Source organism: Salvelinus namaycush, chromosome 31 (genome assembly GCF_016432855.1).
Source record: "Salvelinus namaycush isolate Seneca chromosome 31, SaNama_1.0, whole genome shotgun sequence".
In the NCBI taxonomy this organism is placed as follows: domain Eukaryota; kingdom Metazoa; phylum Chordata; class Actinopteri; order Salmoniformes; family Salmonidae; genus Salvelinus; species Salvelinus namaycush.
Window position 1 is genome coordinate 19,239,451 of NC_052337.1, and position 12,728 is coordinate 19,252,178.

The 12,728-nt window shown below is 45.5% G+C and overlaps 1 protein-coding gene across 2 annotated transcripts; it reads left to right on the plus strand.

Moving 5' to 3' along the window:
• Positions 1–6,097: 6,097 nt before the first annotated feature.
• On the plus strand, positions 6,098–10,917 carry LOC120025464 (zinc finger protein 883-like). Of its 2 annotated transcripts, none has more exons than XM_038970014.1 (3): positions 6,098–6,304; positions 6,636–6,795; positions 8,651–10,917. In XM_038970014.1, exons 1-3 carry the CDS (start codon positions 6,176–6,178, stop codon positions 10,420–10,422), a joined length of 2,061 nt encoding a protein of 686 aa, XP_038825942.1. In that variant the 5' UTR covers positions 6,098–6,175; the 3' UTR covers positions 10,423–10,917. The 2 variants fall into 2 exon arrangements, with proteins under 2 accessions (XP_038825942.1, XP_038825943.1); XM_038970015.1 differs by having other exon boundaries at positions 6,636–6,789.
• The last annotated feature ends 1,811 nt before the right edge of the window (positions 10,918–12,728 follow it).

The following is a 12,728-nucleotide window of genomic DNA, read 5'->3' on the forward strand; positions in this document are numbered from 1 at the left end:
GCAGCTCCTGACTGGCTGGCGTCTCTGGCAGCTCCTGACTGGCTGGCGTCTCTGGCAGCTCCTGACTGGCTGGCGTCTCTGGCAGCTCCTGACTGGCTGGCGTCTCTGGCAGCTCCTGACTGGCTGGCGTCTCTGGCAGCTCCTGACTGGCTGGCGTCTCTGGCAGCTCCTGACTGGCTGGCGTCTCTGGCGGCTCCTGACTGACGGACGGTTCTAGCGGCTCCTGACTGACGGACGGCTCTAATGGCTCGGGACAGACGGGCGGCTCTAATGGCTCGTGGCAGACGGACGACTCAGACGGCGCTGGGCAGACGGACGGCTCAGACGGCGCTGGGCAGACGGACGGCTCAGACGGCGCTGGGCAGACGGACGGCTCAGACGGCGCTGGGCAGACGGACGGCTCAGACGGCGCTGGGCAGACGGACGGCTCAGACGGCGCTGGGCAGACGGACGGCTCAGACGGCGCTGGGCAGACGGACGGCTCAGACGGCGCTGGGCAGACGGACGGCTCAGACGGCGCTGGGCAGACGGACGGCTCAGACGGCGCTGGGCAGACGGACGGCTCAGACGGCGCTGGGCAGACGGACGGCTCAGACGGCGCTGGGCAGACGGACGGCTCAGACGGCGCTGGGCAGACGGACGGCTCAGACGGCGCTGGGCAGACGGACGGCTCAGACGGCGCTGGGCAGACGGACGGCTCAGACGGCGCTGGGCAGACGGACGGCTCAGACGGCGCTGGGCAGACGGACGGCTCAGACGGCGCTGGGCAGACGGACGGCTCAGACGGCGCTGGGCAGACGGACGGTTCAGACGGCGTTGGGCAGACGGACGGTTCAGGCGCCGCTGGGCAGACGGGCGGTTCAGGCACCGCTGGGCAGACGGGCAGTTCAGGCACCGCTGGGCAGACGGCAGACTCTGGCCGGCTGAGACGCACTATAGGCCTGATGCGTGGTGCCGGAACTGGAGGTACCGGGCTGAGGGCACGCACCTCAGGGCGAGTGCGGGGAGGAGGAACAGGGCTCTGGAGATGCACTGGAAGCCTGGTGCGTGGTGTAGGCACTGGTGGTACTGGGCTGGGGCGGGAAGGTGGCGCCGGATATACCGGACCGTGAAGGAGGACACGCGCTCTTGAGCACCGAGCCTCTCCAACCTTACCAGGTTGAATGGTCCCCGTAGCCCTGCCAGTGCGGCGAGGTGGAACAACCCGCACTGGGCTATGCAGGCGAACCGGGGAAACCACCTGTAAGGCTGGTGCCATGTACGCCGGCCCGAGGAGACGTACTGGAGGCCAGATACCTTGGGCCGGCTTCATGACATCCAGCTCGATGCCCAACCTAGCCCTCCCAGTGCGGCAAGGTGGAATAGCCCGCACTGGGCTAAGCACGCGTACTGGGGACACCGTGCGCTTTACCGCATAACACGGTGTCTGACCAGTACGACGCCCTCTCACTCCACGGTAAGCCCGGGGAGTTGGCTCAGGTATCCAACCCGGCTTCGCCAAACGCCCCTTTAGCCTCCCCCCCAAGAAATTTTTGGGTGATTCTCTCGGGCTTCCAGCCTCTCTTACGTGCTGCCTCCTCAATCCAGCGCTCCTGGGCTGTGGCTGCCTCCTTCTCCTCCCAAGAGTGGCGATTCTCTCCCACCTTTGCCCAGGGTCCTTTTCCGTTTATGATTTCCTCCCATGACCATTCCTCCTGGTACCGCTGCTGCTGTTGCTGCTGCCCGTTGCCACGCTGCTTGGTCCGGGTTTGGTGGGTGTTTCTGTAACGGCTTTCTTCCTGGGGTGAAAGAGAGGACCAAAATGCAGCGTAGCCAGTGCTCAACATGTTTAATATAATAACAAGTGAACACTACAAACAACAAACAAAAATAACAAACCGTGAAAACCGAGACAGTCCTATCTGGTGCAGAACAAACACAGAGACAGGAAACAAACACCCACAAAATCCCAACACAAAACAAGCCTCCTATATATGAGTCTCAATCAGAGACAACGACTACCATCTGTCTCTGATTGAGAACCCACACTAGGCTGACATAGAAACAGACAAACTAGACACACAACATAGAATTCCCACCCAGCTCACGTCCTGACCAACTAAACACATACAAAACAACAGAAAACAGGTCAGGAACGTGACAATCAGACTGTTAAACAGCCATCACTAACATTGAGTGGCTGCTGCCAACATACTGACTCAACTCCAGCCACTTTAATAATGGAAAAATTGATGTAATCAATTTATCACTAGCCACTTTATATTATATAATGTTTACTTACCCTACATTACTCATCTCATATGTATATACTGTACCCTATACCATCTACTGCATCTTGCCATCAGGATGTAATTAAATGTATCACTAGCCACTTTACACAATGCCACTTTATATAATTTACATTTACATTTAAGTCATTTAGCAGACGCTCTTATCCAGAGCGACTTACATTTAAACTTTTTAATTTTTTTTATTTTTTTATTTTATTTTTTTATTTTTTATTTAACTAGGCAAGTCAGTTAAGAACAGACTCTTATTTTTTCAATGACGGCCTAGGAACAGTGGGTTAACTGCCTTGTTCAGGGGCAGAACGACAGATTTGTACCTTGTCAGCTCGGGGATTTGAACTTGCAACCTTTCGGTTACTAGCCCAACGCTCTAACCACTAGGCTACCCTGCCGCCCCCACATATAATGTTCTCATACCCTACATTACTCATCTCATATGTATATACTGTACTCTATACCGTCTACTGCATCTTGCCATCTTGATGTAGTGTATCATTAGCCACTTTAAACATTGCCACTTCATATAATGTTTTCCATACCCTACATTACTCATCTCATATGTATATACTGTCCTCTATACCGTCTACTGCATCTTGCCATCTTGATGTAGTGTATCACTAGCCACTTTAAACAATGCCGCTTTATATGTTTTCATACCCTACATTACTCATCTCATATGTATATACTGTACTCTATACCATCTACTGCATCTTGCATATGCCGTTCGGCCATCACTAATTTATATATTTTTATGTACATATTCTTATTAATTCCTTTACACTTGTGTGTATAAGGTAGTTGTTGTGAAATTGTTAGGTTATATTACTTGTTAGATATTACTGCATGGTCAGAACTAGAAGCACAAGCATTTCGCTACACTTGCATTAACACCTGCTAACCATGTGTATGTGACAAATAAATTTGATTTGATTAGAAACAAATTGTAGTATATACAATAGAGAATCAAATTCTGACACTAATAATTTATTACCTTGGGGATTCAATCCAGCAATCTTTCGGTTACTAGCCCAACACTCTAACCACTAGGCTAACTGCCGCCCTATGCATAAGACATCCCAAAAGACTCAATATATCACAAAAGATACAAAATATCAGCACAATATAGACGTCTTTTAAGTAGCTGCATACCTTTTATCTTTTGCACGTTTCTCCTCTTCTTTCCTCTTATTCCTAAACTGATGGCTTAGACCTTTTCTTATCCATTTGTGTTGATTCGGCACTGGAGCATCAATACATTACCCATCCTCCAACACTGTCAACCAAGAGTCAAGACTAAACCAATTCACCTTGGTGGTGTGCAGACTGCTTTTATATTATTCTTAACGATTTCGCACAAACCAGAAAAAAATGCAACAATATGTCTGGGAAATGGCAGGTAGCCTAGTGGTTAGAGTGTTGGACTAGTAACTGAAAGGTTACGAGATCAAATCCCTGAGCTAACAAGGTAAAAATCTGTTGTTCTGCCCCTGAACAAGGCACTGTTCCTAGGCTGTCATTGAAAATAAAAATGTGTTCTTAACTGACTTGCCTAGTTAAATATAAAATAACTATATATTCACAGTATTATGAATGAATTGTGGTAGCATTTTGTAGTGTGAATGATTTTACTAATTGCAATAGTACTGTACAAAGTTAGGTGTGCAATTTGATAGATTCCCCCGCTCCCCCTACCTCGGGCTTCCAGTGGGGAGACCTGAGGTCAACCCGCCCCCTCTCCAACTCGTACTTCTGAGTGGGAGACCTTCCCAGGCAGTAGCCTGCCTAGCTCACAAACTTGAATCAGGGCGCCCACTCCGACAAGGTTAATTGACCCACAGTCCCACACGGTGACATGATATCATTGAGGTGACATGGAAATAAGAGATAGAAAACTGATTGCGCAAATGTCACCAATTCCGATTTTTTTTGTGCGGGCACCCGTTCCGGCAAGATGCCGCCCTGGGCAGCTGCCCATGTCGCCCATACCTAAATCCGCTACTGAGATGGGGCGAAGGTAGTGGAATAGTGTTGAAGTTTTAATAGTGTAGGGCAATTTAAGGGTGGCAGGTAACCTCGAGGTTAGAGCATTAGGCCAGTGACTGAAAGGTTGTGGTTTGAATTCCAGGGCTGACAAGGTGAGAGAAAAAAAAAAATCTGTCACTGTTCCCTTGAGCAAGCCACAACCACAATTGCTCCAGGGGCCCTGGGGAATGGTGACCCTGGCTGTGACCCCACTCCCTGCAGGTGTCTCATTGGGATTTGGGAAATGCAAGGAACACATTTCCATTACACACTTGTGTGTTAAGATTATGGGCATAATGCCAACCCAGAGATGGTGCTAGTGGGGCACGTATCTAGGATATATAAACAGGTGCATTGAGTGTCTGATTGAAAGGAGATGATCGTGGACTTCAGGAAACAGCAGAGGGAGCAGCCCCCTATCCACATCGACGGGACAGTAGTGGAGAAGGTGGAAAGTTTTAAGTTCCTCGGCGTACACATCACGGACAAACTGAAATGGTCCACCCACACAGACAGCGTGGCGAAGAAGATGCAGCAGCGCCTCTTCAACCTCAGGAGGCTGAAGAAATTCGGCTTGTCACCAAAAACACTCACAAACTTTTACAGATGGACAATTGAGAGCATCCTGTCAGCCTGTATCACCGCCTGGTACGGCAACTGCTCCACCCACAACCGTAAGGCTCTCCAGAGGGTAGTGAGGTCTGCACAACGTATCACAGGGGGCAAACTACCTGCCCTCCAGGACACCTACACCACCCGATGTCACAGGAAGGCCAAAAAGACCATCAAGGACAACAACCACCCGAGCCACTGCCTGTTCACCCCGCTATCATCCAGAAGGCGAGGTCAGTACAGGTGTATCAAAACGGGGACCGAGAGACTGAAAAACAGCTTCTATCAAGGCCATCAGACTGTTAAACAGCCATCACTAACTTTGAGTGGCTGCTGCCAACATACTGACTCATCTCTAGCCACTTTATTAATGAAAGATGTATGTAATAAATGTATCACTAGCCACTTTATATAATGTTTACATACCCTACATTACTCATCTCATATGTATATACTGTACTCTATACCATCTACTACATCTTGCCTATGCCGTTCGGCCATCGCTCATTCATATATTTTTATGTACATATTCTCATTAATTCCTTTACACTTGTGTGTATAAGGTAGTTGTTGTGAAATTGTTAGGTTAGATTACTCGTTAGATATTACTGCATGGTCAGAACTAGAAGCACAAGCATTTCGCTACACTCGCATTAACATCTGCTAACCATGTGTATGTGACAAATAGAATTTTGTTTGATTGGGACATCGTGACCTGTAACATGTTATACCTGAGTAAAGGATTATGCTTGAACTTTACCAAACTCTCCGACCTGAGTTATTCACATACACATAAAAACAGGACAAGTACAAAGCACCCCCCAAATGATTATATATTTTTTATTCCCTGTTCCCTATCCCCTTTCTGTCACAAAGTGAAATGAATTCACACTCCAGAACAGTAGGCGGACACAGCCCACACAGTTGGTGGCGGCATGCAAGAACGCATGCCTTCCGGTCTTGGATACAGTTTGTTAATTTAACGTCACATTTTTTAATGTGCATTTTTAGCTAATCATGACCTAATTCTCCTTATCTGCGGTGTACGTTCTAACCTGCTACGTAAAGTCAATTTTGACAAAAGCTATATCCCTTCTAGACAAAACCCTTCCTTCCCGCCTTTGGGACAACAACTCTGTTAGGGCGGAGACAAGACCATATCTGACTAGCTTCACATTGCTGGCAGCATGCTAGGTAGCTACAGTATATAGTTAGCTTGGTTCTTATTCTATGCGAATGAGTCTGAGGGCAAAATGGCTACAGCTTACAATATGTTTCAGTTAGAAACAACATCGATTATGGCCGTTGTCGTCGAGACGGTAATTACAGAATTTAGTCCATTTTTGCGCGTCGTGCCAAACTCGTACAATCCGGAGAGAGAGGTGAGTACAGCGTGACTAATGACGTTACGGAGTTGCACAAGTTAACGTTAGCTAAAGTTGCACCAACATTTACTGGTAACTAACGTTAGCTGCATTACGTTGTCTAGTAGATAGATAGTTTATCAAACGTTGGTGTTTAACCAAATATGATCATCTCTAATGTAATTGTCAAAGTAAGCTAGCCACGTTAGCTTCATGCAATTTGCTTATCAAGCTAGCTAGTCCTCAGCTAAGCTTGTTGGCGAACGTTATTGGTTTCACATCTTTGATGTAGCACGTATGGCAAGCTGGCTACTTAGGTAACGTGTTTTTCCCCCTATTCTTTACACAGTTTTGCACAATTATGAATCTGGTGACGGGAGAGGCTATTCGTAAAATCTGCCAACTATTCCTAGTGGCTTCCTCAAGTTTACAAAATGAGAACGTGAAACTGAAGACCAAGGTCGAGCAGATGACCCAGTTGTTTGAAAACAATACACAGCCTGGTAAAAGTATGCTTATTTTAACGCTCATGTAAAAATGTATGTTGCCATTAGGGTTGGGCGATGTCAACCTTTGTCTTATCGTGATGAAGTACCCATAAAACAACATTTTTTAGTAACCTATTCCTCTTTGTTGGAACAGTGACACGTAAAACGTGTGTGTGCGCGGTAATGCAAGTGACAGTCAAGGAGGAGCCTCGCTGGCTGTGCATATTGTGACATGTTGTAAGATGCAATTTATGCTTTATCCGAAATGTGGTCGGAGGCGCCCTGGATTGTTGGACGTAATTTCGCAACCCCCGGTGGCACACAGCAGCCAAATCGAGCTCCATACCACATCGCTATGCGCCTGTAATGTTTTGTAAATTCGGAGGGCTCTGGTTGACAGTAGATGAGGGCGGGAGGTCCTGTATAAACACAAACTCACTAACTTAAAAACTTCCTTTACAACAGCTCTGCGTATGAATGCCCTGGCTTCTGCAGAGGCCAAATCACCATAAATGCTGAACATCAATACAGATAACAGATTGACCATATAGCGCCTTTTAAATCACCAAGGGGGGAAAGGTGGATACCTAGTCAATTGTACAACTGAATGCATTCAACTGAAATGTGTCTAACACATTTTACACAACCCCTCTGAATCAGAGCCCTGCTGCAACTCTGCTGTCCCCAGAACTGGATAATCATTCAATGATTCACATTTTTGCACAATCTTCCTCTCTTATTAGGCCTAGGCTTCTATACTCCTAATATCATTGAAAAGGGCGTACACTACACAATTTATTTCAGAAGCTTTGCTCAGCTGTAAGTTCTTTTGACTAATCATTAAATGTTTCCATTTTGATATTGTTTGCTCAATCTCACTTGTTGCCTCTAATATTTGTCATTCAAAATAAAGCTGTGATAAAGAGTCGCATATAGACTGACTTTCAGTTCCCATTTGAAAGCTGATACTTCAGTACATAACATAATAGCTTATTTGGGAAATACTCTGCATAGCTTTTGATAGGCTATTTTAATTAGTAGGATTTGGTGTTTGGTTCCCAACGGCAAGGAGGGGGATGCATGTGTTTCTTTTATAGTAGACTAAGCTTTGCTCAACTGTAAGGTTTGTTCAAACTATTGTAAGATGTATCTATTTTCCTATTGTTCTACCGCTCTCATTATTACCTTAGGCCTATCATGTTTTGGGGTTATTCAAAAACAACTGAAAACTGAGAGCCTAGAAGACTGTTAGATAAATTAATGGTTTGATCATGAGAGAAAGCCAGCATGCATAAAAACTGAAGTCATATTCATATATGGACAGAAAATTTAAAATGTGGCTTTTAAAATAGACTCGAGTGTCCGCTATAAAATAAATACAAATGTAATAGGATTAGGCTACAGGGCCCAGATAATCTGACATTGAGATGGAAAAAATATATTTTTTACTGGACCGTTAGAGCTGCTTTGATTAAATCTTAGCTATGTCTACATTCTCTTGCATTCTGTAAATTGTTTTTCACATATTTATTGAAATATGTTATGCAAAATAATAGGCTACTTGGCATGGTCCTGCTGTGGGCTACCCGGTCGGCTCATTACTGCGTGGTGCCAGTCAAGTTGAAATAGGCTATACATCGTCTGTCATATCACAATGTCGTCGGCATCGACGATGGCTGTCAATCATCTTCGATATCTGATACGTTTCTAATATCGCCCAACCCTAATTGCCATATATTGGTAGACTTATTTGACTAACTAAATTAGACAAGTGTCCTGTTCAGCTGGTTTATTTGTACATCAAGATGCCTCATGCTACACAAACAGGAGATCTATAGGCTAATATGTATATTACTCATATTCCTTTCATCTTTAGGTCCTGCAAATTTTTGCGGTAAACCCACAGAGACATCTTCATTGGAGAATGACTCCTCTCTGGGAGACACAGATGGACTGAATACAGACCTCTCCCCAAGAGACACTGAATCCAACGTTGAGCATATGAGAGATGCTATGCCAGAGGGCAACGGGCGAGACAGCCATGAAAGCCAGAAAAACAGCAATACTAAAGGGACACGATCCAAAGAAACCAAACGCTTCAAGTGTGATATTTGTGAGAAGACCTTCAGCCAGAACAAACGGCTGATACAACACAAGCTAACTCACACAAGACCCTTCAAGTGTGATGTTTGTGAAAAGACCTTCAGCAGGGAAGGGTCACTGGAATCTCACACGCTAACTCACACAAAACCCTTCAAGTGTGATGATTGTGACAAGACCTTCAGCCGGAACCGCTTGCTGGTACGTCACAAGCTAATTCACACAGGAGAGAGGCCATTCGCTTGTGGCCAATGTGGCAAAACATTCACAATGTCTAAGCAGCTCGAACATCACATGTTGCGTCACAGAGACAAAACACTCAGTTGCAAAGTCTGTGGAAATACATTCTTTACCAAAAAAGATCTGAAACGACATCAACTTGTTCATGCAGTGGAGAGACCGTTCAAGTGCCTGACTTGTGGAAAGGGTTTCACAAAAAGGAAACTGCTTATTGAGCACGAGAGAATCCACACCGGTGAAAAACCATACAGCTGTGCTGTATGTGGGAAGAGTTACACACAGAGTGGAGGCCTGAGTTATCATATGCGAACACATACAGGTGAACGTCCGCATTCATGCTCAGAGTGTGGTAAGCGCTTTATAACTAAATCCAGCCTTGAAAAGCACAAGGTAATCCATACAGGGCAGAAGCCATTTACATGTGAGACCTGTGGAGCTGCTTTCGGCCATAAAGGAAACCTTGTGAGACACCAAGTGCTTCACACAGGGGAGAGACCGTACAAATGTAAAGTGTGTGGGAAAAGCTACCTTCAGTCCACCCTCTTAAAAGCTCACATGCACCGTCATGGGGCAACCAAACCATTTATGTGTGACCTATGTGGGAAGACCTTTATGTACAATTTTCTAATGAGACGACACCATCTAAAATGGCACACAGCTGAAGGAGAGAAGCAGAAAGAACGAGAGAGAAAAGAGAGAACGAGAGAGAGAACCGCCAAGAGACCGGGAACCTCAACAAAGCCATTCAGTTGCGACATATGTTTGAACGGCTTCAGCTCCATGTTAACTCTGAAAAACCATCAACGAATTCACACAGGACAAAAGCAATACTCTTGTTCCATTTGCGGAAAGACCTTTGCCTATAAACATACTTTTGACTATCACATGAGACTTCACAGTGGAGTGAAGCCCTACACTTGTAAATACTGTGAAAAGAAATTTGTTCTTAGGCAAGCTCTCGAAGGACATGAGCGAACCCATACAGGTGAAAAGCCCTTCAAATGCAGTTATTGTGACAAGACTTTTGCAGTCAACACCAATCTCAAAAGGCATGAGCGAGTCCACACGGGAGAGAAGCCATTCAAATGTGACGTCTGCGGGAGAGGTTTTGGCCAAGCCAACAACGTCAAAGCCCACATGCAAGTCCACACTGGAGTTAGGCCTTATTATTGCAAGAGATGTGGAAAGGGCTTTTCTGACATAAGACACTACAAAAACCATAGCTGTAATGGTGTGGCAGTGACACACGATCAGTCGAACAAATCTTCTGACCGCACTTTCAGAAGTAGAAAAGGAGAACTGCGGTAGAGACAGGAGTGCTTGCCTTAATGCTGCTGTGATGTAGACTCAGTGATATAATCTCTATCATTCACAGTGGGGCAACTTCCTGGTTTCAGACATCAGGAACAACAGGGATGTATTCAGCAGGGTGAAAAGTTCTGGGGTGAGTTTCTGGAATGCCTCAGCTGTCATATTACATTTCACAACCCAGGCACAAGTAAATTTGCTCCTCACAACCCAGAGCCCTTATTGCCTCATCCTAGTTTGCTCTTACTTTGAGGCATGCTCACATTGGGGAGAGCCTATTTGACTTTTGTTTTATTTCTGTTCAGCTAAACTACAAAGCTTATTTTATTTTTTTTAGGAATTAAGGTTAGCTGTTTAGAAATTGAGGTGTGTGTCTGAGGTAATGCTTGGAGATCCAGGGTTTATGTTCATGAGCCCATTATTTTTGACAGTTTGCTAAATTGTCTGTTTAATATAATTTTTTCTATTGTGTAAAGATCATTAAAACACATACAAATATCAGAACTTTGCAGTTTGTCTATCAGACAGGACAGCTTGGTGACACTTATTCAGGTGATGGTGCAGTAGAGGCTGGTGGGAGATGCTGTAGGAGAACGGGCTCATTTAATGGCTGGAATGAAATGAATTGAATAGAGTCAAGAGGTTTCCATATGTTTTTTTGACAGCTGTCCATTTTTTCCATTCCAGCCATTACAATGAGCCCTTCCTCCTATAGCTCTGCCCACCAGCATCCACTGCGGTGAGTATATCATTTCTCCTGACTGAGTGGTGAGGTGTTATAAGTAGGTCAGAGTTCTGAGTTATTTGTCTACTGGTGCCTGTTTGACGACACTTCCGACGTCCGAGCCTATATCTGGAATAGTTATTACGGCCAATTCCACCATGAACCGTAGCGATTAAATATATATATAAATAAATAAAAATCCCTGGTGCCCTTTAGCCCCAATAGTGCATTTCAAATGCTTCATGCGCCATCAGGAGTTTTCCATAGGAGTACGTGACTTACGTCAGCGCTGTCACCATCTACTGGTTTTAATGTCTATGATATTGACAGGCAGATTAGCTAGGACAAAATGGTGTGACAGATTTGCACGCAACGTTTGCTGAATTTAAGAATGGGGTGGTAGTATCTAACAATTGCGTTCAAATCTGTCTTTCACACCTTTTTGTCCTAGCTAATCAGCCTGTCAATATCATAGACATTAAAACCAGTAGATGGTGATAGCGCTGACGTCAGTCACGTACTCCTATGGAGCATGAAGCCGGAAGTATTTGAATTTGAAATACACTAGGCACCGGGCGAAAAAAATTGCTACGGTTCATGGTGGAATTGACCGTAACGAGCCAAGGATCATGGTCGGCGTAGTCGTTTTCATCCTGCCTAAGCGAATCTACCATAGCAAACGACGCATTCTTTATCAGAACGGTACACCAACCACGAATGTACCCTCCGAAGTGGGAAAAGCATAGCGAAACAGGCAGACGCAGGTCTGTAAATATGTTGCACGGTGGGCTAGATAATCATGTTGCCTTTACACATTGTTACGTATCTTGGCATTAAAACACACCGGTAGGTAGCTCTTTAAACAGGTTATTCACTGTCAGTGGCACCACCAGTCTTTTGTAATAAGTAGTATTTTGTGTTTAGTGAAGTTAAATTGGTCAGCCAGACACTACATTGCCAAAAGTATATGTGGACACCTGCTTGTCAAACATCTCATTTCCAGAATCATGGGCATTAAGGAGTTGGTCCCCCTCATTTGCTGCTATAACAGCCTCCACTCTTCTGGGAAGGCTTTCCACTAGACTTTGGAACATTGCTGCGGGGACTTCCATTCAGCCATGAGCATTAGTGAGGTTGGCCACTGATGTTGGGCAATTAGGCCTGGCTTGCAGTCGGCGTTCCAATTCATCCCAAAGGTGTTCGATGGGGTTGAGGTCAAGGCTCTGTGCAGGTCAGTCAAGTTCTTCCACACCAATCTTGACAAACCATTTCTGTATGGACCTTGCTTTGTTCACGTCTCATGCTGAAGCAGGAAAGGGCCTTCCCTGAACTGTTGTCAAAGTTGGAAGCACAGAATCATCTGGAATGTCATTGTATGCTGTAGCGTTAAGAATTCCCTTCACTGGATCGAAGAGGCCGAGCCCGAACCATGAAAAACAGCCCCAGACCATTATTCCTCCTCCACCAAACTTTACAGTGGCACTATGCATTCCGGCAGGTAGCGTTCTCCTGGCATCCGCCAAAGCCAAATTCGTCTGTCGGACTGCCAGATGGTGAAGCGTGATTCATCACTCCAGAGAAC